The 26,827-nt window shown below is 36.9% G+C and overlaps 1 protein-coding gene across 3 annotated transcripts in view; it reads left to right on the plus strand.

Annotated features, from left to right (window-relative positions):
* Window positions 1-26,827, plus strand: part of ZFYVE9 (zinc finger FYVE-type containing 9) — a 202,779-nt gene that overhangs the window by 156,706 nt on the left and 19,246 nt on the right. For all 3 annotated transcript variants that reach the window (XM_004774466.3, XM_004774465.3, XM_045064515.1), the window contains one exon: window positions 10,191-10,295. In XM_004774466.3, coding sequence (XP_004774523.1) covers window positions 10,191-10,295 — 105 coding nt within the window. The remainder of the gene's footprint in view (window positions 1-10,190; window positions 10,296-26,827) is intronic.

Below are 26,827 nucleotides of genomic sequence, written 5' to 3' on the forward strand. Positions count from 1 at the left end.
TTGGCATTTGTATTTCTAACAGTATCTTTATTTTACCTTCATATTTGAAAAATATTTTTGCTGGATATAGAATTCTAGGTTGGCAATTTTATTCTTTGAGTATTTTAAGATTTTTTTGTTTATTTATTTGACAGAGATCACAAGTAGGCAGAGAGGCAGGCAGAGAGAGGAAGGGAAGCAGGCTCCCTGCCAAGCAGAGAGCCCGACATGGGGCTGGATCCCAGGACCCCGGGATCATGACCTGAGCCGACGGCAGAGGCTTTAACCCACTGAGCCACGCAGGCACCCCTTCTTTGAGTATTTTATTTTTTCCTTTTTTTATTATGTTCAGTTAGCCAATGTATAGTACAGCATTAGTTTTTTGTTTGTTTGTTTTGTTTTGTTTTTTAAAATTTTTTTATTTTTTATAAACATATATTTTTATCCCCAGGGGTATGGGTCTGTGAATTGCCAGGTTTACACCCTTCACAGCACTCGCCATAGCACATACCCTCCCCAATGTCCATAACCCCACCCCCCTTCTCCCAGCCCCCCTCTCCCTAGCAACCCTCAGTTTGTTTTGTGAGATTAAGAGTCACTTATGCTTTGTCTCCCTCCCAATCCCATCTTGTTTCATTTATTCTTCTCCTACCCCCTTAACCCCCCATGGTACATCTCCACTTCCTCATATCAGGGAGATCATATGATAGTTGTCTTTCTCCAATTGACTTATTTCGCTAAGCATATACCCTCTAGTTCCATCCACGTCATCACAAATGGCAAGATTTCATTTCTTTTGATGGCTACATAATATTCCATTGTGTATATATACCACATCTTCTTTATTCATTCATCTGTTGATGGACATCTAGGTTCTTTCCACAGTTTGGCTATTGTAGACATTGCTGCTATAAACATTCGGGTGCACGTGCCCCTTTGGATCACTACATTTTTATCTTTAGGGTAAATACCCAGTAGTGCAATGGCTGGGTCATAGGGTAGTTCTATTTTCAACATTTTGAGGAACCCCCATGCTGTTTTCCAGAGTGGTTGCACCAGCTTGCATTCTCACCAACAGTGTAGGAGGGTTCCCCTTTCTCTGCATCCTTGCCAGCATCTGTCATTTCCTGACTTGTCAATTTTAGCCATTCTGACTGGTGTGAGGTGATATCTCATTGTGGTTTTGATTTGTATTTCCCTGATGCGGAGTGATTATGGAGCACTTTTTCATGTGTCTGTTGGCCATCTGCATATCTTCTTTGCAGAAATGTCTGTTCATGTTTTCTGCCCATTTCTTGATTGGATTATTTGTTCTTTGGATGTTGAGTTTGCTAAGTTCTTTATAAATTTTGGACACTAGCCCTTTATCTGATATGTCATTTGCAAATATCTTCTCCCATTCTGTCAGTTGTCTTTTGGTTTTGTTAACTGTTTCCTTTGCTGTGCAAAAGCTTTTGATCTTGATAAAATCCCAGTAGTTCATTTTTGCCCTTGCTTCCCTTGCCTTTGGCGATGTTCCTAGGAAGATGTTGCTGTGGCTGAGATAGAAGAGGGAGGTTGCTGCCTGTATTCTCCTCAAGGATTTTGATGGATTCCTTTCTCACATTGAGGTCCTTCATCCATTTTGAGTCTGTTTTCGTGTGTGGTGTAAGGAAATGGTCCAATTTCATTTTTCTGCATGTGGCTGTCCAATTTTCCCAACACCATTTATTGAAGAGGCTGTCCTTTTGCCATTGACATTCTTTCCTGCTTTGTTGAAGATTAGTTGACCATAGAGTTGAGGGTCAATTTCTTGCCTCTCTGTTCTGTTCCATTGATCTATGTGTCTGTTTTTGTGCCAGTACCATGCTGTCTTGACGATGACAGCTTTGTAATAGAGCTTGAAGTCCGGAATTGTGATGCCACCAACTTTGGCTTTCTTTTTCAATATTCCTTTGGCTATTCGAGGTCTTTTCTGATTCCATATAAATTTTAGGATTATTTGTTCCATTTCTTTGAAGAAAATGGATGGTACTTTGATAGGAATTGCATTAAGTGTGTAGGGTGCTTTAGGTAGCATAGCCATTTTCACAATATTTATTCTTCTAATACAGGAGCATGGAACATTTTTCCATTTCTTTGTGTCTTCCTCATTTTCTTTCATGAGTACTTTATAGTTTTCTGAGTATAGATTCTTAGCCTCTTTGGTTAGGTTTATTCCTAGGTATCTTATAGTTTTGGGTGCAATTGTAAATGGGATTGACTCCTTAATTTCTCTTTCTTCTGTCTTGTTGTTGGTGCAACTGATTTCTGTGCATTGGTTTTATATCCTGACACTTTACTGAATTCCTATTCTAGCAGTTTTGGAGTGGAGTCTTTTGGGTTTTCCACATATAGTATCATATCATCTGCGAAGAGTGATAGTTTGACTTCTTCTTTGCTGATTTGGATGCCTTTAATTTCCTTTTGTTGTCTGATTGCTGAGGCTAGGACTTCTAGTACTATGTTGAATAGCAGTGGTGATAATGGACATCCCTGCCGTGTTCTTGACCTTAGCGGAAAAGCTTTCAGTTTTTCTCCATTGAGAATGATATTTGCGGTGGGCCTTTCTTTGAGTATTTTAACGATGAATATCAATCACGTTACTGTTTTCTGGTTTGCATTGGTTCAGACTTTGTTCCCTCTTTGTTCCTGTCTGTGTAATATTTTTTCCTTCTCTGTGTGCTTTAAGGTGTTTCTTTTTATTACTGGTTTTAAACAATATGATTATGTACCTTTTTATGGTTTTTTTTTTTAGTGTGTTTCTTGTGCTTGGAATTTGTTGAGCTTCTTAGCTTTTGTGAGTTTATAGTTTTGATCAAACAACATTTGCCACCTCCTCCTCTTCTTCAGGGACTCTAATGTTATAGACATATTAAGCTGCTTGAAATTGTTCACAGCTCACTAATGCTCCTTTTTTTTTATTTTTTTACTTTTCTTTTTTTTTCCTCCTTGTGTTTCATTTTGAATGGTTTTTACTATTGAGACTTCAAGTCAAGTATCTTTTATTTTGTATTGTTAAAGCTGTCAGTTCCATTTTGGGGGGGGAGAGGTGATCTCACTCATTATAATTTTCATCTCTAGAAATTTGACTTAAGTCTTTTCTATATCCCGTATGCCTGTACTTAATTTTTTAAACATCTGGAATATGATCATTGGAACCTTATAATGTTTTTGTTTGGTAATTCTAAGATCTCTATCGGTTCTAGTTCAGTTTCCATTGATTAATTACCCTCTTACTTTGAGTTGTATTTTCCTGCTTCTTTGCACGCTTGATGTTTTTAAAGTTCTTATTGGATGCCAAATATGATTTCTCCACACTAGGTGCTGGATCTTTTTGTATTCTGTAAATATTCTTGAGTTCTGTTACAAGTAAGGCAGTTAATTTACCTAGAAATAGTTTGATCCTTTCAGTCTTGCTTTTAAGATTTGTAAGGTGGGGATGCCTGGGTGGCTCAGTGGGTTGAGCCTCTGCCTTCAGCTCAGGTCATGATCTCAGGGTCCTGGGATCGAGCCCCACATCAGGCTCTCTGCTCGGCTGGGAGCCTGCTTTCCCCTATCTCTCTGCCTGCCTCTCTACCTACTTGTGATCTCTCTCTCTCTCTCTCTCTGTCATATAAATTTTTTTTAAAAACCTTTAAAATTAAAAAAAAAAAAAAAGATTTGTAAGGTGGAACCAAAGTCTTATTTACTAGAGTACTAATTATTCCCCACCACTAAGGCAAGACCCTCTGATTACTTGTAATTACTCTGGCCCTATTTGGAATTAGGCCAAACTTCACAGATCAAAGGCACATTTCTTTACAAGACTTCCCCCCCCCCCAAGATTTTATTTATTTATTTGTCAGAGAGAAAGAGACACCAAGAGAGGGAACACAAGAGAAACATACTCCACACTGAGCAGGGAGCCCAATGCAGGGCTTGATCCTAGGACTCCGGGATCACGACCTGAGCCCAAGGCAGATGCTTAACAACTGAGCCATCCAGGTGCCCCACAAGACTGTTGTTAATTTTGGCACTAGCTTCAAGTTTAGGGGTTCCCAGGCTACCTATACTTCTGACTAACTGGATACAAATGCTAGCATTCCCATTGCCCTCTCAGTTTTGATAATTCACTGGACTGATTCACAGAACTCAGCAAGGTATATAATACTTGTGATTACAGTTTTATTATAATACTTGTGATTACAGTTTTATTATAATAAAGGAAATACAAATCAGCCACCTAGGTGGCTCAGTGGGTTAAAGCCTCTGCCTTCGGCTTGGGTCATGATCCCAGGGTCCTGGGATTGAGCCCCGCATTGGGCTCTCTGCTCAGCGGGGAGCCTGCTTCCTCCTTTCTCTCTCTCCCTGCCTCTCTGGCTACTTGTAGATCTCTGTCTGTCAAATAAATAAATAAAATCTTTAAAAAAAAAAAAAAGAGAGAGAGAGACATATAGTACAAGGTCAGGGAGAAACCCACACAAGAAGCCTCTGTGTCCTCTGGGACATGTCACCCTGCTGATACATTGATTTATATTATAACATGCACGGAATAAGCACCTGTACTTTGTGTCCTGAGTTTTTATTGGAGTTTCCTTACATAGGCATGCCTGACTGAGTCATTGGCCATGTGATTGAACTCAGTCTCAAGCCCCCCCTGATATCATGTGCCTCAAGGCCCCATCTTCTAATCACATGGTTGATCTTTCTGGGATGACCCGCCCCCATCCTGAATTATTTTGTTCACATGAACTCTCTGAGGACCCACCATGAGTCACTAAATTAACATAGACTATCAGGGATCCACCACTGAATAATGAAGACATTCTTATCATTCAGGAAATTCAGGGGTTTGGAGGCTACCTCTCAGGAACCTGGACAAAGGCCAGCCAAATTCTTTGTCATGTAAGAATATTCTAACCTAATGCCCATTGAATATGAGGTTTACTGCTCTGGTTTTTAGGACCAGGCACTGTTCCCACACCTGTATAACAGATAATGTTCCCAGTAATCATTTCAGGTAGTTTCTGCACTGGGCTTACAAAGATTTGTCACACACATTCACTGATCAGAACTCTGCTGAATTCTTGAGTGAGACACTCTGCAAATCTTTGGACCTCTTCTCTGCAGTGTTCTCCTCTCTTATACTCTGTCCTGTGAACTCTAGCCACCTTGTGTTTTTGGATTTTCAGTTTTATCAACTCAACTCAGGAAATCTGCCAGCTCCCCTGTGTTCCCCCTTCCTACACCTGAGCTTGGAAACTGTTTTGTTTGGAGGCATAACCTGGATACTCCTAGAGCTCATCTTGTTTTTTTCCTGCCTCTCAGGAATCACTGTCCTTTGTTGCCTGAGATTCAGTGTCTTTAAAATCATTGTTTCATGTGTTCTCTGCATTTTGTTTGTTTGTTTTTGTTTTGTTTTGTTTTCAGACAGGAGGGTAAATCCAGGCCTCTTCTCTCCATTTTGGCTAGAAGTGGACATTTTATTTTATTTTATTTTATTTATTTATTTTCTTAAATAATCTCTACAACCAATGTGGGACTCCTACCTAACTCATGATCCTGAGATCAAGAGTTGCATGTTCCACCAACTGAGACAGTCAGGCACCCCCAGAAGTAGAAATTTTGAAATTATATTTTAAATCTACAGGATCTCTTTCTCTTTCTCTGTCTCCCTCCCTCCCTTTACTCTAGTCCCCATCGCTTTATCACTCCCTGGCAACTTTAGTTTTTAGTCACATTTTTTTCTTAAATTTTTTATTTTTTATAAACATATATTTTTATCCCCAGGGGTACAGGTCTGTGAATCACCAGGTTTACACACTTCATAGCACTCACCAAAGCACATACCCTCTCCAATGTCCATAACCCCACCCCCCTTCTCCCAACCCCCCTCCCCCCAGCAACCCTCACTTTGTTTTGTGAGATTAAGAGTCACTTATGGTTTGTCTCCTTCCCAATCCTATCTTGTTTCATTGATTCTTCTCCTACCCACTTAAGCCCCCATGTTGCATCACCACTTCCTCATATCAGGGAGATCATATGATAGTTGTCTTTCTCTGCTTGACTTATTTCGCTAAGCATGATACGCTCTAGTTCCATTAGTCACATTTTTGACAAGGTAATTTTTCTTGCTGATTATAATCTGCTTTAGAATGAAGAGATATTTATCCTGTAATCTAGTAGCATATACTAATAATCTAGTTTTATGGCCTTTTATATCAATCCACTTATATAAACTTTATGGCCTTTTATATCAATCCACTTATATAAACTTTTAGTTTATATAAGTATCTTTATATGAAGTATCTTGCTCTCCATCACCACCGTTAGGGAGGAAAATTTTTTCTCTTTCAAGGATACTTCCAGCTGGTCTAAGAATTAAATTGACATGAGACAGATTACAGCAGAAAATTGAATTTAACTTTGTATATATAAGAACCTCACATACAGGAGGGTTCAAAAACAGAAAGGTAAAATGAGTTATATATGCCATCCTGAGCTAAGGATAGGGGCTTGGGGCTTCCAAAGGGAGGAGGGCAATAAAATTAAGAACAAATGTTTGGTAATTAATTAGATGTTGGCCCTACCATTACAGATGGGTCTCAGATAGAATTTATCTCTGATAATAACTCTAATTCTGAGAAAGCCCCTCAGGTAGTTTAAACAAGGGCAAAAGTTTCTCTTGAGCCTATAGGGTGTCAATTGCCTGCAGGTCAAAGTGGCACATTTGGAGGAGCCTGTTTTAAAACCCTTTAAATTCTCTTCTCTGTCAGCTAGCTTACTAAGACTTATAATCTATTGATTCTAACACTTTTCCATTGTGTCTCACTCCCCTTGCCTTTCCCTCTCCCTAAATTAAGATTCCACGGTTTTATCATTAAAATCACTTTTTTTTTTAATTTAAAATGTAATTCTGGTTTCTCTCTCTTTCTCTCTCTTACCCTTTGTTGTGGTGGCCCAGCAAAATGTAAACCCTAGTTAAATTTATCTTTATTAAAAAAATTCATTTTTATTTATGTGCAGTTAAATTCACCTTTTGTAGAGTATACTTCTCAAAGTTTTGACAAATGTAAAGAATTATGTTACCACCACTGTTGCAGTTAAGATATAGAACAGTTCTGTTGTCACTCCAGAAAATTTGCTAGTGCACCTCATTGATCCTCTGTCGCTATAGTTGTAGCTTTTGTAGACTGTCATATAATTGGAATTATATAGTACGTAGACTTTTCAGTCTGGCTTCTTTTACTTATCATAATGCATTTAAGATTCATCTGTGTTACGTATGTTGTTGGAGAGGCAATAATCTTTTCCTCTACCTATCTTTGGTTCTTTGGCTGAGGCCCTATAAATTAGACTGGCCAAAGAGTGATTAACGGAGACATTTTCAGGTGGCATATTCTGGTAACCTTCCATATCAATAGTTCATTCATCTTTATTGCTTTGTAGTATTCAGTTGTATGTAAGAACCACAGTTTATCCATTTACCTGTTGATGGATCTGTGGGTTATTTCTCACATTTGGTTATGAATAAAGCTGCTGCAAACATTCATGTATGAAATTTTGAGTGAGCATTAGTTTTCCTTTCTCTTGGGTAAATACCTGGATTAGGATAGTTAAGCCATATTGTACATTTAGTGTTATATAGAACTGTGGAATTCTTTTCCAACATGCCTCTAGTAGTAGTGAATGCCTCTAGCATTCACAAGGAATATAAAGAATTCTTTTTTTTCTTTTTTTGCCAGCACTTGTTATTTCTCTCTCTCTCTCTCTTTTTTTAATTTTTGCCATTCCAATAGGAGTTTAATGGTATTAATTTTTTTTAAAAACGATTTTATTTATTTATTTGACAGAGGGAGACACAGTAAGAGAGGGAACACAAGCAGGAGGAATGAGAGAGGGAACACAAGCAGATTCCCTACTGAGCAGGGCTTGAACCAGGACTTGATTCAGGACCCTGGGATCAGAACCTGAGCCCAATGTAGATGCTTAATGACTTAGTAGTCTTAATTTTTGTGATTTTAATTTGTATTTTGCTTATGATGAATTATTCAGAGCATTTTTTTTCATGTGCTTATTTGCCCTCCTTAATTTAGTGAATCTTGGGATTTTTGCTTATTTAGAAAATATTATTGTTATTTTGTTGTTGAGTTTTGAGAGCTTTTCATGTATTCTGAATATAAGTCCTTTGGTAGATATTTATCATTTGTATATTTTCTCCCAGCCTGTGGTTTATCTTTTTATTCTCTTAACAGTGTCTTTCACAGAACAAAAGTTTTTAACTTTGTTAAAGTTCATTTTCTTTTTTTCTTTAATTTTTTATAGATTTTATTTATTTCAGAGAGAGTTGCAAAAGCAAGGGTGAAGGGCAGAGGGAGAGGGAGAAACAGGCTGCCTGCTGAGCAGTGAGCATGACTCAGGGCTCCTCCATCCCTGGACCCCAGGATTGTGACCTGAGCCGAAGGCAGACACTAAACCGACTGAGCCACCTAGACACTCCTAACGTTTAATTTCTTAATGTTTTTATGGAGCATGCTTTTTATATGATATCTAAGAACTTACTGACCAGAATGACATCACACATATTTTCTTCCATGTTGCTTTGTAGAAGGCTTATAGTTTTATTTTTGTGTTTTATATTTAAGTCTATGGTCCATTTTTAGTTAATTTTTGTTTATGATTGTGAGGCATTGTTAGAAACCCTTTTTTTTTTTGGTCCAGTACTGTTCATTGAAAAGACTATCCTTTCTTCATTTACCTGGCTTCACACCCTTATCAAAAGTCAGTTGGGGCACCTGGGTGGTTCAGTCAAGCAACTAACTCTTAGTTTCAGCTCAGGTCATGATCTCAGGGTCCTAAGATCAAGCCCCTCATGGGGCGCCATGCAGAGATTCGCTCCCCTCCCTTCTCCCCCATCACACTTTTTCTCTAAAATAAATAAATAAAATCTTAAAAAAAAAAAAAAGTCAGTTGACCATACCTGCATGGATCTACTTCATCCTTCATTGATAACTTTGTCCAAGCCTGAATGTGGATGAAGACAAAAAGAGTAGCCCATTCTCTGGTCTCACTTTAGATTCATGACCGATACCATTAAAGAAGCTCTCAGACCTGGCAATCTTTCCTGCTCCATAACACATTTCTATTCTCATGTTTTCTCAAATTTCCAGTGCCTCCTCTTCTTTTCTCACATTCAGCTGATGACTCAGCCCCAATTTCCCGGAGTTAATAGAAGCAGTCAGAAGACAATTTTCACACCATTCCATCCAAAAATTTATTAGTATCTATACATTTTCTTTTCTTAGCTTCTAGGACACCTTTCTTTCTTGGTTCTTCTGCAGACTTCTGATTTGCCACTTTTCCCTTCCCATCATGTTCTACCTCTCAGTAAATGGAAGTATGGTCTTACAGTTGTCCCGTCCATTTAATTCAGAATCATCTTTGATTCTTCTCTTTTTTCCACATTCCACATTCAATCCGGTGACAGATATTGTCAGTTACCTCTTCAAAATATATCTAGAATCTGATAACTTCTCACCACCTTTTGAACTGTTAACACTTTGGTCAAAGTTATCACTGCCTCTTACCTGAATTATTCTTGTATTTTTTTCTGATCTCCTTTCTTCTATCCTTGTTCCCTTACCGGCTATTCTACAGAGAAGTAAGAGGGATCTGTTAAAATAGGTCAAAAACCTTCTCACTGTAAAGGCAGAGGTCCTTATGGTGGCCTACAAAACCCTATGAAATCTAGCTTTGTGCTGTCACTGTGACCAGAACTCCTACCACTCTTGCTCATTTTGCTGGTTGTGGTTAGTGCATGTGCATATGTTTTATCTACAAATAGTCATTGAGTGCCTAGGCTGTTCCAGGCATTTGGGATATAACAAGAAGAAAACAAGTGAGAGTCCCTACCTCTTGGAGCTTACTCTAGAGGGAGGAGACAGTTAACACAGAGTAATAAGTATTCAGATATTTGTTTAATATTGTACATAAGGTGTATATGAGACAGGTCTACTTCTTTATGAGAATTTATAATCTAATTAGAGAGCTAGAATATACACTTAGAGTTTTCATTATACATTTACTTATTATTTAAATTAATAGTATCTTCTAATTTTCACATTCTTTCCAGCTTATGCTGCTTTTATTACTATAAATCAAATCCTGCCATTGGTGAATGCTTTATTCTACTTCAATCTGCTTTTTCCCAGGACTTCAGAAATTACCAGTATACATTGCCAGTAGTTCAAGGTTTGGTGGTTGATATGGAAGTTCGGAAAACCAGTATCAAAATTCCCAGCAACAGATACAATGAGGTAAGATTTATCACCAAGGCATATTTTTCATTGTTAAATACACAAATGAAAATGAAAAAATATGAGTATATATAAATTTCATTTTTTAATTGATAGTGAAATCAGTTCATAATGCTATGTGACTTAGATCAGTGATGAGGAATTTCATGACAGAAAATCAAGATGTTAGGTTTGTGATTTATTTAGTCATTAGTTGTGTCATTGATTGTGCTTTTGATACTATGGTAATCAGTGACAGATTTGCATTTCAACTAAGGTATAAAATTAACTTTATAGCACTAGTGGTGGGATCTTTTCATTTTTCCCTCTTACTGTGAATATATATTATTTTTGACAATACTTAACATTTAAGCATTAACTCCCAAAATGAATTTTAAGTAAGATTTCAAAAGCAAATAAATCGTTGCATTTTGAATTAATGAATGGTTCCATTTTGTAACTATAATGCATTCTATATACACATTACAGAATGAAGTAAACAGTGTTCTTTGCTGATGTGCCCTGTGAAGTCTCTTTCCTCTTTTTTTTTTTTTCATAAAAGTATTATGAAAAGAATGTAGTTATTAGAAGCAACGAATTTGGAGCCAAAGTCCTCCACCCTTTTTGTCCTGAGAATTCTCAGCTTTCTGAATTTCTCTTTGGTGGCTGCCTAAGATTCTTTAGTTGATCACAGTGACTGACTTTAGTTGCAGGTTTTGAACCTATTAAAGTGCTGATTCCATGGAAAGTCAGTAATTCTTTTTTGTTTTCTTTTTTTAAAATTGAAATTCTATTAATTAACATATAATATATTACTAGTTTCAGAGGTGGAGTTCAGTGATTCATCAGTCTCATATAATACCCATTGCTCATTATATCACGTGCCCTCCTTAATGTCCATCCCTTCAACCCCCATCTCCCCAGCAACCCTCAGTTTGTTTCCTAAGATTAAGAGTCTCTTAATGATTTGTGTCCCTCTCTGATTTTATCTTGTTTTATTTTTCCCCTCTTCCCCTATGATCCTCTATTTCGTTTTTGTTTTTTTAAGATTTTATTTATTTATTTGACAGAGAAGAGAGGCAGGCAGAGAGAGGGAAGCAGGCTCCCTGCTGAGCAGAGAGCCCAATGCGGGGCTCATCCAAGGACCCTGAAATCATGACCGGAGCCGAAGGCAGAAGCTTACTGAGCCACCCAGGCACCCCTCTTTGTTTTGTTTCTTAAATCCACATATCAGTGAGATCATATGATAATTGTCTTTCTCTGATTAATTTATTTCACTTGCTATAACACCCTCTAGTTCCATCCACATTGTTGTAAACAGCAAGAAAAAAGTCTTGCTTAAATTGAAAAGTTTCTTAAAGTTGTTTGTAAAATGTCCAATAGTAATCATATGGTTTAAAAGAAAAATCTTATTTTGAAACTCAATTTAATATAATAATGGTTAAAATTTATTTTATTATTATTTTTAAAGATTTTATTTATTTGCCCAAGAGAGCATGTACTTGAGCTGGTGCCTGTGCACATGCAAGCAGGGAAATTAGCAGGCAGAGAGAGGGAGAAGCAGGCTCCCCGCTGAGCAGGGAGCCCATTGGGATGCGAGGCTCCAACCCAGGACCCTGGGATCATGACTGGAGCCAAAGGCAGAGGATTAACTGACTGAGCCACCCAGGTGTCCCAAAATTTATTTTATTAGAAGGCTGGTAAGTCCGCAGTTATTACTTCTATTTCTTGGTTTAAAGTAAACTACCTCCTTCCCTCTGTTTTTTTCATTTTTTTCTTCTTTCTTTTTTTCCCCTTCATTCAGCCACTTATTCATCATTCAATTGTATACTCAATTTTTACTTTCACTTAGAATCATGTAAATGTCTTATTGGATTTATAAATTCAGGAGAATGAGTTTTATGAGAATGACCTACGCGAAGAAAGGTTTTATCCATGGCTTTCAATGCAATAGCTTTTTTCAGGATAGTAGAAAATAGTAGCTAGAATGTGTACTTTATTTTTTCCTGTGATGCAATTAATAGTTTTTAATCTATTAGATAGTCCTACCTTGGAATATCAATAAGTAATAGATGAGACTAGGTAGTGTCAAATCTTTAAAATGAATGATTTTTAAATAATTTATGCCCTAAGTAGTCTTTTTTTTAATTTAATTTAATTTATTTATTTGAGAGAGAGATCACAAGTGGGCAGAGAGGCAAGCAGAGAGAGAAAGGGAAGCAGGCTCCCTGCTGAGCAGAGAGCCTGACGTGGGGCTCCAGCCCAGGAGCCCCAGGAGCTGAGACCATGACCTGAGCCGAAGGCAGAGGCTTAACCCACTGAGCCACCCAAGTGCCCCATGCCCTAAATAGTTTTAAAAGAGATATGCTTTAAAAACACATTTATTTCTCAAATTTGAAAGTTTTTTTGTTTCCCAAACATTTATTCAATATACTCTGTGATATGAAATACAAAGATGAGTTAAGAACATGATGCTTGCCCTCTGGGAGCCTGTTGTCCAGAAGTAAGATATCAGATGTCTTCTTCAAGCAGGTAATATACGTGGCTATCCTTGGTGTTTACAGTATGGTGCTTGGGTTGGATCTGTTTATAAAAGTCTATCTGTAAAAAGCTATGAGGCCTCCATAGTTATGTCAGTACCGACCTAGGACATTTATGACAACTGCCATTTATATAACCTGTCTTTATCTGCCTCCTAGGTTTATGGTTGTGCAGGTTCAGATATCTTTTTTCAAAAACAGTAACTGTATTTCTTATTGTTTATTATATTTCATTTTCAATAAAGTTTACCAACTATATATTATTTATTTTCCTTATTTGATTTAGCAGACTGACTTCCCTTCTAATTTAGTTTTTATTTAAACTCCTATTTTATGTTTGTTTATTTCAACTCAGTTCAATGTTTCTCTCTCAGTCTTGGATATTTGAATTGTGTTGGTAATAATTCTTCGCTTTGTAGCTGAAAAAAATAATTTCTTTTTTTTTTAATATCTTATTTATTTATTTGACAGAGAGAGATCATAAGTAGGCAGAGAGGCAGGCAGAGAGAGGGGGAAGCAGGCTCTCCACAGAGAGCCCGATGTGGGGCTCGAACCCAGGACCCTGAGATCATGACCTGAGCCGAAGGCAGAGGTTTAACCCACTGAGCCACCCAGGTGCCCCTGAAAAAAATAATTTCTTATATATTACTCAAGATAATATTGTTTTTCCTTTTATTTACTTTTCTTTGTTGATACCTATAGTCTTCCTTATTTTCTAGACTGTGTTCTCTATTGCTCTAAAGCCTTTGCAAAAGCTATTTCCTTATTGATGCACACTCTCCCTGTTCATTACCTGCCTAACTCTTGCTCATTTATCAGGTGTCAGCTTAGATGAATAAGCTTTTAGTTAACTCCCAGTGAGGATGACTCTCCCCTGTTATAAACATCTCTAGAATTCTACACATACTGTGTGTGTAGTGTTCATTATATTTGTACTTCCTCCTTTAGTGTCTATTTTCTCTACCAGACTTCTTCTTCTTCTTCTTTTTTTTAAGATTTTATTTATTTGTTTGACAGATAGCACAAGTAGGTAGAGCAGCAGGCAGAGGGAGAGGGAGAAGCAGGATCTCCGCTGAGCAGGAAGCCTGATGCAGGGCTCAATCCCAGGACCCTGGGATCATGACCTGAGTCAAACACAGATGCTCAACTGACTGAGCCACCCTGGTGCCCTTCTACGAGACTTATTTCAGTGAGGAACTATGTCTGTCTTGTTTACCACTGTATCATTAGCAGATACTCTAGTAAATACTCTAGTAAAGAGTAATTACATGAGAAATATCTATTGAATGAAGACATGAAAGAGAACTAATATAGTTAAAATGATGTGAAAACAAGTGCTAAAACTTACTGCAGGTTTACTAAAAGTTTAGAAAAAGGAGAGCTCTAATAATTGGAGCAGTCAGGAGTATTCCTTTATTTCCTGTTGATCCTGAATCCCTAACAGCCAGAGCAGCATGTTCCATGCAGGACAGGTTTATAAATGTTCATGTAAATGTCATATAAATGTAAATGGACAGTGAATGATGTTCAGGCACGAGAAAGAGAAGGGTGGAAAAGAACAAGTGAAAAGGGTGATAGAGGGGCGCCTGGTGGCTCAGTGGGTTGGGCCGCTGCCTTCAGCTCAGGTCATGATCGCAGGGTCCTGGGATCGAGCCCCGCATCGGGCTCTCTGCTCGGCCGGGAGCCTGCTTCCTTCTCTCTCTCTCTGCCTGCCTCTCTGCCTGCTTGTGATCTCTCTCTGTCAAATTTAAAAAAAAAAAAAAAAAAAAGGAAAAGTAAAGGGTGATAGATGCCTGCAGAAAAAAGGCAGAAAAGCACCAGGGATGGGCATGTTTTGAAAGGAGGATAGAAGATAGCAATCTGCCCAGTGAGGAAGAGGCTAAAGTGGACTGAGAGAGAAAGCTGTGCAAAGAAACTCCTGGGTTTTCAAAGGACTTCAGAAGTCAGGCAAAGGAATCTAGACTTTAATATGATAATCTGTAAATAGATTGTACAGGTTCTAAAGCAGAGGAGTGACTTAATGAAAGTGAGCTTTAGAAACCTCAGTTTTGGCAACTATATGTAAACTGGAGAGAGGGGGCCACTAAGGAAAGATTTTAAGCTTAGAAAGCTAGAAGACAGTACTTCTGGCAGCATGGAAAATTTAATAAATGAAGTAGTCTTTTTGTATAAATTCTCTAATCTCCTTCATCAAGGCCACTCAAGCTCTCTGTTGATTTAGGTAACCCTACTCATGTTACAATGATGAGATTATTTTGGTCATTGTAGTAACTAACATGTATTGTTAGTTATATTAAGTTAATGTTGTAACATTTATTGACGTTTACTATGTAGCAGGCACTATGTATTTTTACACTATCTCTATGAGATTGGTATGTTTAATTCCTTTTAATAGATGAAGATATTAAGGCATAGAACGAGCAGGTGGTGGAGCCATAATCAAACTTGGGCAGTCTGGTTCCAGTATCCTTACTCCTAGTCACTATACTAAACTGATTTTTATAGACATCCTTTAACAATTATCACTATGACTTTAGGGCCTTTAGTGAGGTAATCAAATTTAAATGAAGCTGTTAGAATGAGCCCTAATCCAGTATAACTGATATCCTTCTAAGAAGGGGAAATTTGGACCCATACACTCACAAAGGGAAGATGATATAGAGAGACATTAAGGAGAAGATGGTCACCTACAAGTCAGGGAGAGAAGCCCAGAACAAATCCTTCTTTTACAGCCCTCAGATGGAACCAGTTCAGCCAACATCTTGATTTTGGATTTTCACCTTCCAGAACTGTGAGACAATACATTTCTGTTGTTTAAGCCATCCACTTTGTGGTACATTGTTATAGCAGTTTTGGCACATTCACACACAGGTCCACTTTAATAGCTGCAATGTCAAATGAAGTAAGTAAAAAAAGAAAGAAAGAGGTCATTGGGGTAGAGAAGTTGAGCTCTGTGATTGCCCTACTTTACTCTCTGTTGTTTCTAGGCCATAGTGCAGGTAGGGGAAACCCAAACTGAATCTGAGGTCTCTCTGAGTTGAAGAGAGAGTTGAGAATGTAGGGAGGTCATAATGGCTAGAATTTGCGAAACAGATTGCTGGAAATAAAAGAACTCTGGAAGTACACAGGAGGTTCCCACTGTGTCTTCAGCTGACTACTAATCAGTTTATGTATGTGAGAAAAACACTGGAAAGATACAAGTAAAACAATTCCTACAGGCCAGGCATAGTTTGTGTTCTTACCGGCTAGAATGAACTAGGGGCAGATTATTCCTATCAAAACAAGTTATCCATAGGTTCAACTTGCCCTGATCCTACTTATCAAGCTTAAGAGAAAGGCTTAGCAGGATGAAGGAAAGAGCATGTTAAGGATAGACAGACATGGAAAATATCAAAAGACCCAAATTGGATTTCAAGAAATGAAAATGACAATGAAACGAAAAATACGCTGTATGAATTTAATGGTAGATTAGACACTGCCAAAGAAAAAATTAGTAAACTTAAAAGCATAGTGATAGAAACTATCCAAAAGAGACATAAAAAGAAAAGACTGAAAAATTAAATGAACAGCACATGATTGAACTGTGGGAGATGTTAGTTGGCCTAGCACTATAATTGAAGTCCTCAAGGAGACAAGAGGTAAGTAAACAACAAATATTTGAAAACTCAGTAATCAGAAATTTTAAAAATTAGAAGTATAAAGGGTATCAGGAAGCTCAATGAATTCCAATTGTAGAAAACATGATGAGAACTACATTTAGGAACATTATAATCATCTTAATTAAACTGCTTAACACCAGAGCTAAAGAGAAGAATCTTAAAAGCAACTAGAGAAAAAAAAATCCACATTATATGCTGAGGAACAAATATAAGAATAACAGCAGACTGCCTATCAAAACAATTCAAGCCACAAGAAAGTACAGTGAATCTTTAAAATACTGAGAAAAAAACACATCAACTTATACCCAGTAAAAAATATGTTTCAAAAAGCAAAATGCTTTTTCAGAACTATAAGAGCCAAAAGAATCTTTTACCAGTAGACCTATTTTATAAGAAGTGTTAAAGGAAGTCCTTCATGGAGAATACCAAATAATGGAACTCTGGATCTTCATATAGGAGTATAGAGCAACAGAAATGGTAAATATGCAGGTAAATATAAAATCTCTTTAAAAGACAGTTGTTTAAAACAAAAATCATAAAATGTATCGAGTTTATAACATATGTAGAAATAAAATGCATGACAAAAATACCACAAAAGCCAGGGAAGGGGAGATGGAAGTAGACAAGTATAAAGTTCTTAAATGTCATAGGATATGGTATATTACTTGAAATTAGACTGATAAGTTAAAGATATAAACCCAAAAGCAACCACTAGAAAAACTAAAGAGGGATAGCTAATGAGCCGATAAAGAAGATAAACTGGAATCATATAAGGACTGAAAAAGAAGAAAAAGAAGAGATGGGACAAGTAGAAAATAAATAGCAAGATGTTAGATTTAAATCTAACCATTTCAGTAATCAGTTATATATAAATGGTCTAAACATCCTCAATTAAAAGACAGAGATCGTCAAATTGGATGCATAAGCAAGATTTACCTCTGTGCTATGAATAAGAAAACCACTTGAAATATGACAAATAGTTTAAATGTAAAAGGGTGGAAAATGATATACCATGGTAATATTAATCAAAAGAAAGCTAAGCTTGAGTGGAAAGAGTACTATCAAAGTGTATTTCAGAATGAAAAGTATTACCAGGAATAGAAAGTTTCATTTCATAATTATTAAGGGATCAGTTCATCAAAAGGATGTAACAGTCCTAGACATTTATGCATTAATAACTGAGCTTCAAAATTCTTGAAGCAAGAAATGATAGAACTATAAGGGTAAATAGACAAATCTATGACATATTTGGAGATTTCAATATCCCTGATTTAATAGTTGTTTGAAGTAGACAGAAAATCAGAAATATAGAAAACTTTAACAACACTGTCAACCAATTCAACTTGAGTGGTTTTTATAGAACACTCCACCCAAAAGCAGCAGAGTGCACACATTCTTTTCCAGTATACATAGAACATTAGAAGATAGGCCATATTCTGTGGTATAAAACAAGTCCTGATAAATTTAAAATGATTCAAATTATACAAAATGTGGTCTCTGACAACAATAGTACTAAATTAGAAATCAATATCAGAAAGATCTCTAGAAAAATCCCCAAATATTTGGAAACAAAATACACACTTTTCAATAATCTATGGGTCAAAGAAGAAAGCCAAAGGAAATTAGAAAATATTTTGAGCTGTTTGAAAATGAAAACATGGCATATCAAAATTTGTGGGATGCAGCTAAAACAGTGATTAGAGAGAAATTAATAGCATTACTTTTTATAGTAGGGGGAAAAAAAGACATTTCAAATCAATGACCTAATCTTCTACCTTAGGAAATTAGAAAGGGAAGAATAAAATACAAAGTAAATGGAAGAAAGAAAATAATAAAGACAATACCAGCAGTTCATAAAGTAGAAGACAAAACAAAAAACAAAAAACAAAAACAAAAACCCAATTAAGAAAAATGAAACGATGGTTGCCTGGATAGCTGTCAGTTAAGCATCTGCCTTCTGCTCAGGTTATGATCCTAGGGCACTGGGATGAAGCCCTGCATTGGGCTCCCTGCTTAGTAGGGAGCCTGCTTCTCCCTCTCCCTCAGTCCCTCCTTGGATTGTGCTCATTTGCTCTCTCTCAAATAAATAAAATCTTAAAAAAAAAAAAATGAAACCAAAAGCTAGTTCTTGAGATCAATAAAATTGACAGACTTTTAGTCAGACTGTTTGGGCTGATGGCCCAAGACTGATAGTCAAGAACACGAAATACCATTATGAGATGTGCAAGGGGGGTTGTCAATACCAGTCCTGTAGACAGTAAGCAACAAGGGTATATTATTAATATATTTGTGCCAGTAAATGTTCAGCTTAGCCAAAATGGACAAATTCCTTGAATGTCAAGCTTTTGTATCATACCTCAGAAAGCATACCATGAGTTTCCCTGTATTTATTGAATATCCCTGTATTTAATGAAAGAATTGAATTTATTGTCACAAACCTTCCTACAAAGAAAAGCACAGATTCCAGGGTTCCTGGGTGGCTCAGTCAGTTAAGTGTCTAGCTTCAGCTCAGATCATGATCTGAGGATATTAATGTTCTTATATTAATGTTCCATATTAATGTTCTTGGCATTAAGCCCTACATTTGGTTCCATGCTCAGTGGAGAGTGTGCGTCACTCTCCCTCTGTCCCCTCCCCCCAACTCATGCTTTTCCCCTCTCTCTCTCTCTCTCTCAAATGATCTTTAAAAAAAAAAAAAGAAGGCACAGGTCCAGATGCTTTCCCTTGTGACTTTTACTAAACAATAAAGGAGGAAATAACACCACTTCTGAAAAAAAAAAAACACTCAGAAAATAGATGAGGAGGGAATCTCATTCTATAAAACCAGCATTACACTAGTAACGAAACTGGGGGGGGGGGGGATTACAAGAAATGAAAACTGCAGACTTGTATCCCTCATGAAGATAGTTGCATAAATATGTAACACGTTTTTAGTAAATACAGTCCAGCAAAACACAAAATGATAGGGTACATCATGACTAAGTGGGGTTTATTCCAAAAACACTAAGTTGGTTTAACATTCAAAAATCAATCTGTAACTCACCATATTAGCAGGATGTAAAAAGGTGAATCACATGATGTGAATTTGACAAAATTCTACTTTCATTCAAAATGTGTATGTGTGTGTATATATATCTTGGCAGTCCAACAGTAGAAGAGAACTTCTACAACTTAATAAACACACCTACGAAAAACCTACAATTAGTATATCAAATGGTGACAGAGTAAATGCTTTACTATTTAAGATTAAGAACAAGGAGAGGATGTCAACTCTTACTTCTATTCACCATTTCAGTGGAGCTTCTAGCCAATGTAATAAGACGAGAATAGACAAAATTAACAAGAAGACAAAATAAGATGAATATAGACTGGAAAAAAGATTGTTTTTCTTCACAGATAACATGATTGTTTACTATGTAGGAAATCCTACTCTCTCTCTCTACAAAAGGGCTATCAGATCTAATAAGTGAATTTAGCAAGATCCTTGTGTAAAAATCAGTCATATTTCTGTACACTAATAATAAACATTCAGAAATTAGAATTTATGGGGCACCTGAGTGGTTCAGTCAAGCCTCTGACTTGACTTCAGCTTAAGCCTCTGACTTGACTTCAGCTCAGGTCATGAGCCCATGGATCATGAGATTGAGCCCCACATTGGGCTCTGTGCTCAGTGTGGAGTCTGCTTTAGATTCTCTCTCCCCCTACCCCCCCTCCTCTCTTTCTCTCTCACAAATAAATAAAATCTTAAAAAAATAAAGAAAGAAAGAAGACCCAAATAAGTGAAGAGGGATACTGTGTTTATGGATTGGAAGATTCAATCTTGTTAAGATGTTGGTTGTCCCCAGATTGAGCTGTAGCTTCAACACAATCTCAGTCAAAATGCCAGCAGGGTTTTGTTGTTGTTGTTGCTGCTGCTGTTGTTTCAAATTGAGGTGCTGATTTTAAAATTTATATGGAGATACAAGGAATATAGAATAGCTAAAACAACTTTTTAAAAATATTTTTATTTATTTATTTGACAGAGATCCCAAGTAGGCAGAGAGGCAGGCAGAGAGAGATGGGGGAAGCAGGCTCTCTGCTGAGCAGAGAGCTGGATATGGGGCTCGATCCCAGGGCCCTGAGATCATGACCTGAGCTGAAAGCAGAGGCCTAACCCATTGAGCCACCCAGGCACCCCTAAAACAACTTTAAAAAAAAATTTATTATTTGACAGCGAGAGCATGAGCGAAGTGGGGGGCAGTGAAGGGTCAGAGGAAGAGGGAGAAGCAGACCTCCTGCTTAGCAGGGAGCCTGATGTAGGGCTTAGTTGCAGGACCCTGGGATCATGACCTGAACTGAAGGCAGATGCTTAACTGACTGAGCCACCCAAATGCCCCTAGCCAAAACAACTTTGAAAAAAGAAGATAATTCAAGTACTTGTGCTACCTGATGTTAATAACCTGATGTTATTTAATAATAACCTGATGTTATTTAAAAGGTAGAGTAATCAAGATGGTATTATTTTGCTGTAAATGCATACATACAGATCAATGGAGCAGAGTAGAGAGTGATTTCAAATGCTGTTTTTATGGGGGTATACACATGTCAAAATTCATCAGACTGTACATTTTAAATATGTATGTTTTGTCAATTTTAAGTATAATTGTAAAAAATCCAGTTTTGTTTTGTTTTTTTAATATAGTGTGCATTCAACCTATTATCAGGTTGCTTTGGGAATAGAGCCAAAGAATTAGCCTAATGTCAAAATCTGAAGTCTCAAAGTTTTATTAATCCTTTACTCAGGTACCAAAGAATAGAGAAATTTATGTTGGTTGTGATATAATGCAAGACTCTGTGAAATTATATGTCTGTACAATTCCCCATCTAGTATAATTTAGGCTGGATGGCCTCTTGAGATTCCTTCCTACTCTGTGATACTGAAATAGGAGCTTTGGTTTATTTTAATTCAAGGCTACGCATATTCTTCAGAGAAATGTGAACTTACAAAATCATGATTTCATAGGTTCATTGTAGCACTAGCAAGAACAGATGGCCCTAAAATCTGTCCTGAGGAATGTTTTATTTTCTGGCTTTCAAAGAATACATTTCTTTTCTCTTAGGGGAGGAGGAGCTGATAGTCCTCTTTTCAAAAGAATGAAAGGAGTCGCAAATTCAACAATAGATTAAAAAAATTATTCACCAAACAAAAATTATTCACCACGATCAAGTAGGATTTATTCCGGTGGGGGGGTGCAAATGTGGTTCAATATTCACAAATCAATCAGTGTGATATATCACATCAACAAGAGAAAGGATAACCATATGATCACTTCAGTAGATATAGAAAAAGCATTTGACAAAGTACAACATCCACTCATGATAATAGTCCTCCACAAAGTAGGTTTAGAGGGAATGTACCAGAGGACTTGAATATGGGTGCTAGCTTCAGGACACAGGTGAACTCCAGCTGATGGGAAAGATGTTTATATTGTTCCAGAATATCTCCAGGCAAGGATATTCTTCTCTATTCCATCATTACTCAACTCAGTGTTCTTTTCTCAGTTCAATTTCTTTCCCTTCACTCTTGATTTTCTCTTTATCCGAATTCATAGCTAATTCAAATGTTTTACCTTTTAGGAATCCTTCCTAGATTCTCCATTCCCCAGACAGTATCATTCTTTCTTTCCTCTGTTTTCCTAGCTTTCTTTATTCATGTATCTTGTATAGCTGATGAGTATGAAACCCCTTCTGCTCTGAATTTTGAGTCCCTTGAGGGCAGAGATCTTTCTTTCTTCATTTTATCTCTGGTACAGAGCTTTCATAAATTTTCCATGTCCCTGCAGTATCTTTCTACCTAAAGTCATTGTCAATCACTTGATAAATGTTTATAGAATTAAATTGTTAAAACTTACTAGGTACCTAATCTATGTGACACTGCAATTATATATGAACCAAAAAAAAATTTTTAAATCATGCTAACAACATTTACTCTCCATATAACTTCATGAATAACTCCAAATCCATCCCTATTTAATATGGTTAACTAATTAGTATATTCAGCAAATATTTATTGAGCACCTACTGTAAACAAGGCCCTGTGCCAAGCCTTACACAGTATATAGAAATTGTAGCTATTCCTCAGGGTCTTTGGAACTTCCGTGCATATAAATTCCTTTCCACTTTAAATCAGAAGATTAAATAAACTGTCCTTTTAACATGAGATTCAGGAAATTGAAGCATGTGGCACGTTAATTCAGAGATGGATTAGATGTTTAACTCTTCATACATTCCTCAACACAATCATTCCTAGAATTGTATTCTTTTAACTGGCTTTTAACAGTTATAATCTTCGGGGATGGCTGGACTCTGGATGGGAAACACAGGAAGAAAAAGGTTCTGTACCTTCACTTGATATGCTAAAATAGCCTTTTGAGATAAGACCTGAGTAGCATTTAGCCCAGTTCCTGGCTCAAGGTTGACCTTCCATGGATGCTATTTTGCACATACTGTTGTCACAGCAATTGTTTCCTTGCCTTTTACTGGTATGTCATTTGCACTAATTCCCCAGTTTTTAGGAAGGGTCTGAATCCCATTATCTTGTAAGAGGTACTTGGTTGAATTACTTGCTACTGATTTTTAGGTTGCTTTACAATTTTATAAGCAGAGTAGAGGAAACAGGTCTACAAATTTTAGTGCAAACACATCATCAGTACTTACTGTGTTCTTGGTGCTATTCTAAGCACTTTATAAATATTTATTTATTTAATCCTCATAACTGTATGAAATAGTTACTTTTATTATCACCTCTACAGAGGAGGAAACAGACACGGAAAATTAAGTAACTTGCCCAAAGGCACACAGAGTTAATAGCAAAGCCCAGTAATACAGGCAGTCTGACTTGAATTCTTATTCTTAATCATAATCCAAAGCTGAATGTTGATGATTTAAGAAGTACAGTGTGCTATGGCAGTTCAAAGAAGGAAGCAGTCATACTGGTGTCTGGGAATTCAAGAAGACTGCATGCAGGAATTGGTATTTTTACTAGGCCTTGTTTTGGGGGGTAGAGTTTTTAGGTGCTTGGATACGGAGGATGAAAGGGAAGGCTAAAGAGCTCAGAGATAGGAAATGGTAGCACATCAAGAAGTAGTCCTGCAAATAAGGATATGGTAGGAAGGGAAGCAAGACAGGAAAGCTGGTATGGAGTAAGAGCATGGGAAGCTAGTTATTTTGAGCAGAGGGCAGGGTAGAAAAGATTGACATGATCAGCGTTGTGCTTTGGTAAATATGGAAACATTGTGTGAAATGAATCAGAACTGACAGAGAATGACTACAGAAAAACCTTATTGTCCAGAAGAAAAGAGGTAGTTATATCTTTTTTTTTCTTTTAATTTTTATTTATTCATTTGGCAGACAGAGATCACCAGTAGGCAGAGAGAGAGGAAGGGAAGCAGGCTCCCTGCCAAGCAGAGAGCCCAATGCGGGGCTTGATCCCAGGACCCTGGGTTCATGACCTGAGCTGAAAGCAGAGGCTTTAACCCACTGAGCCACCCAGGCGCCCCAAGAGGTAGTTATATCTTGAACTCTGGGGAAAATAGGAATAGATAGAGGAGATATTACAGAGTTTGAATCAATAGAGCAGAGAAATAGCACAACTAGAAAGTTGCATATTTGTATCATCATATGACAAAAGTAACTTTATTTTATGGTCAGCAAAGTCCTTTGCATATCTGGGAAACTCTTGGTATATATGCACGTGATTTTAAGAAGGTAAAAGTGCTCATTTATAAAGAAGTATGAAGTTTGTTTTTCTCATTGGGCTTGAAATTGACATCTGGGGAAATTATTTCTTAGAAGCTAGCTAATTTATTTAGAATGTCTGAATTGAGAATATTAATCTGCTTAGTGTAGACAAAGTTAGAAACCACTTTAGCCTAATGATTTAGAAGAAATGATCTAACATTCTTTAAATTTATTTATTTTTATTTTTAATTTTTTTATTTTTTAACATTCTTTAAATTGCTCTGTGTGGGGTTGCCTGACGTGCTCAGACAGTAGATCTTGGGATCATGTGTTTGAGCCTTGTGGTTGGGGATAGAGTTTACTTAAAAAAAAAAAATTACCTGGGCAAAGAATATATTATATGTTAATTTAAAATTATATGTGATTATAGCAGTTCTTCATGTGATACAAATATAAACTGCAAATGAGAACCTAGATTAGTCTATCAGTTGACTTTGCTAAATAGGACTCTTCTGCTGACTTACCGTGTTTGCAGAAAATTTCCTTAAAAGTAATCTTTGGAAAACCCTGACAGAAGTGGTTTGAATTAGTGAGGTTGATAAATATCAGTGTGAGAGGAATATTCAGTTATTATTTGGATGCCTCTGGTGATGTAGTAATATATTAAAACACTAACTTTTCGAGAGTTATAAACAAAACAAAATAAAGCCAGGAGATCATGATATCTTAGAATTGTATTGATATACTATCTAGGAATAAATTTAACCAAGAAAGTAAAAGACTTATACTTTAAAAACTACAAAACATTGCTGAAAGAAATGAAGAAAACCTAAATAAATGGGAAGACATATCATTCAGAGTGGATCTTCGGATCCAATGCAAGCCCTATCAAAACTCCAGTAGCCTTTTTTTTCCCCAGAAAAGAAGCCAGTACTCAAGTTCTTTTGGAATTGCAAGTGTCTCCAAAGCCAAAATAATCTTGTATAAGAACAAAATTGGAGGAGTCATCCTTCCCATTCTCAAAACTTACTGCAAGACTACAGTTATCAAAATAGTGTGGTACTAGTATGGAATAGATTTAAGAATCCAGAAATAAATCCATACTTTTATGGTCAGTTGATTCTGACAAGGGGGCCACGACCATTTAATGGTGAAGGAATAGCCTTCAACAAACGGTGCTAGGACAACTGGATTTCCACATGTAAAAGAATGAAATTGTACCCCTACTCGCCATATATCAAACTTAATTGAAAATGGATCAGTGGGGACATCTGGGTGGCTCAGTTGGTTAAACATCTGCCTTCGGCTCAGGTCATGATCCTGGGGTCCTAGGATCCAGTCCTGCATTGGGCTCCTGCTCAGCAGGGAGGCTATTCTCCCTCTTTCTGCTGCTCCCCCTCCTTTGAGCTTTTTTTCTCTCTCTCTGACAAATTAAATAAAATCTTAAAAATGAAAATGCATCGGTGGCCTAAATATAAGAGCTAAAATGATGGAGCTCTTTGAAAAAAAAATAAATCATGATGGTAACTTCTTAACTTTGGATTTGGCAATGGATTCTCAGATAATTTACAATGGGACAAGTAACAAAAGAAAAAATAGATTGGACTTAATAAAAATTAAAATTTTTTTTCATTCAAAGACATTAACAAGAAAGTGAAAAGACAGCCTACACATGGGAGAAAATATTTGCAAATCATACATCTGACAAGGGTCTGATATCTAGAAGATACAAAGAATTATTGTGACTCAACAACAAGACAGTCCCGTTAAAAAATGGGCAAAGGGCAACTTTTTTAAAGATATGTCCGTGGAGACAAGGGAAACAAAAGCAAAAATAAACTATTGGGAATGCATCAAATTAAAATGCTTCAGCACAACAAAGGAAACAATCAACAAAACTAAAAGGCAACCTGTAGAATGGGAGAAGATATTTGCAAATGATTTATTCCAGTAAAGGATTAATATCCAAAATATATAAAGAAATTATCAAATTGAACACCCAAAAAACAAGTAATCTAATTAAAATGGGCAGAAGACATGAATAGACATTTCTTTAAGTAAGACATCCAGATGGCCAACAGGCACATGAAAAGATGTTCGTCATCATTTACCATCAGGGAAACAATGAGATACCACCTCACACCTGTTAGAATGGCTAAAGTCAGCAACACAGGAACATTGGGTGTTGGTGAGGATTTGGAGAAAAAGGAACACTAATGCATCATTGGTGGGAATCCAAACTGGTACAGTCAATGTGTAAAACAGTCTGGAAGTTCCTCAAAAAGTTAAAAATAGATATGGTGCCTGGGTGGCCCAGTTGATTAAGCGTTTGAATCTTGATTTTGGCTGAAGTCCCGATCCCAGGGTTGTGGAATTGAGCTCTTCTTCAGGCTCTGTGCTCAGTGGGGAGTTTGCTGGAGATTCTCCCTCTCCCTTTGCCTCTCTCCCACTCACACATGAGCACTCTCTGTCTCTCTCAAATAAATAAATTTTTAAAAAGAAAGTTAAAATTAGAACTACCCTCTGACCCAGCAATTGCAGTACTAGGTATTTACCCAAACAATACAAAAACATGAATTCAAAGGTGTACATGCACCCCTATATTTATAGCAGCATTATTTACAATAGCCAAATT

This window comes from Mustela putorius, unplaced genomic scaffold (assembly GCF_011764305.1).
Source record: "Mustela putorius furo isolate JIRA1106 unplaced genomic scaffold, ASM1176430v1.1 tig00003853_pilon_pilon_pilon, whole genome shotgun sequence".
Lineage (NCBI taxonomy): Eukaryota > Metazoa > Chordata > Mammalia > Carnivora > Mustelidae > Mustela > Mustela putorius.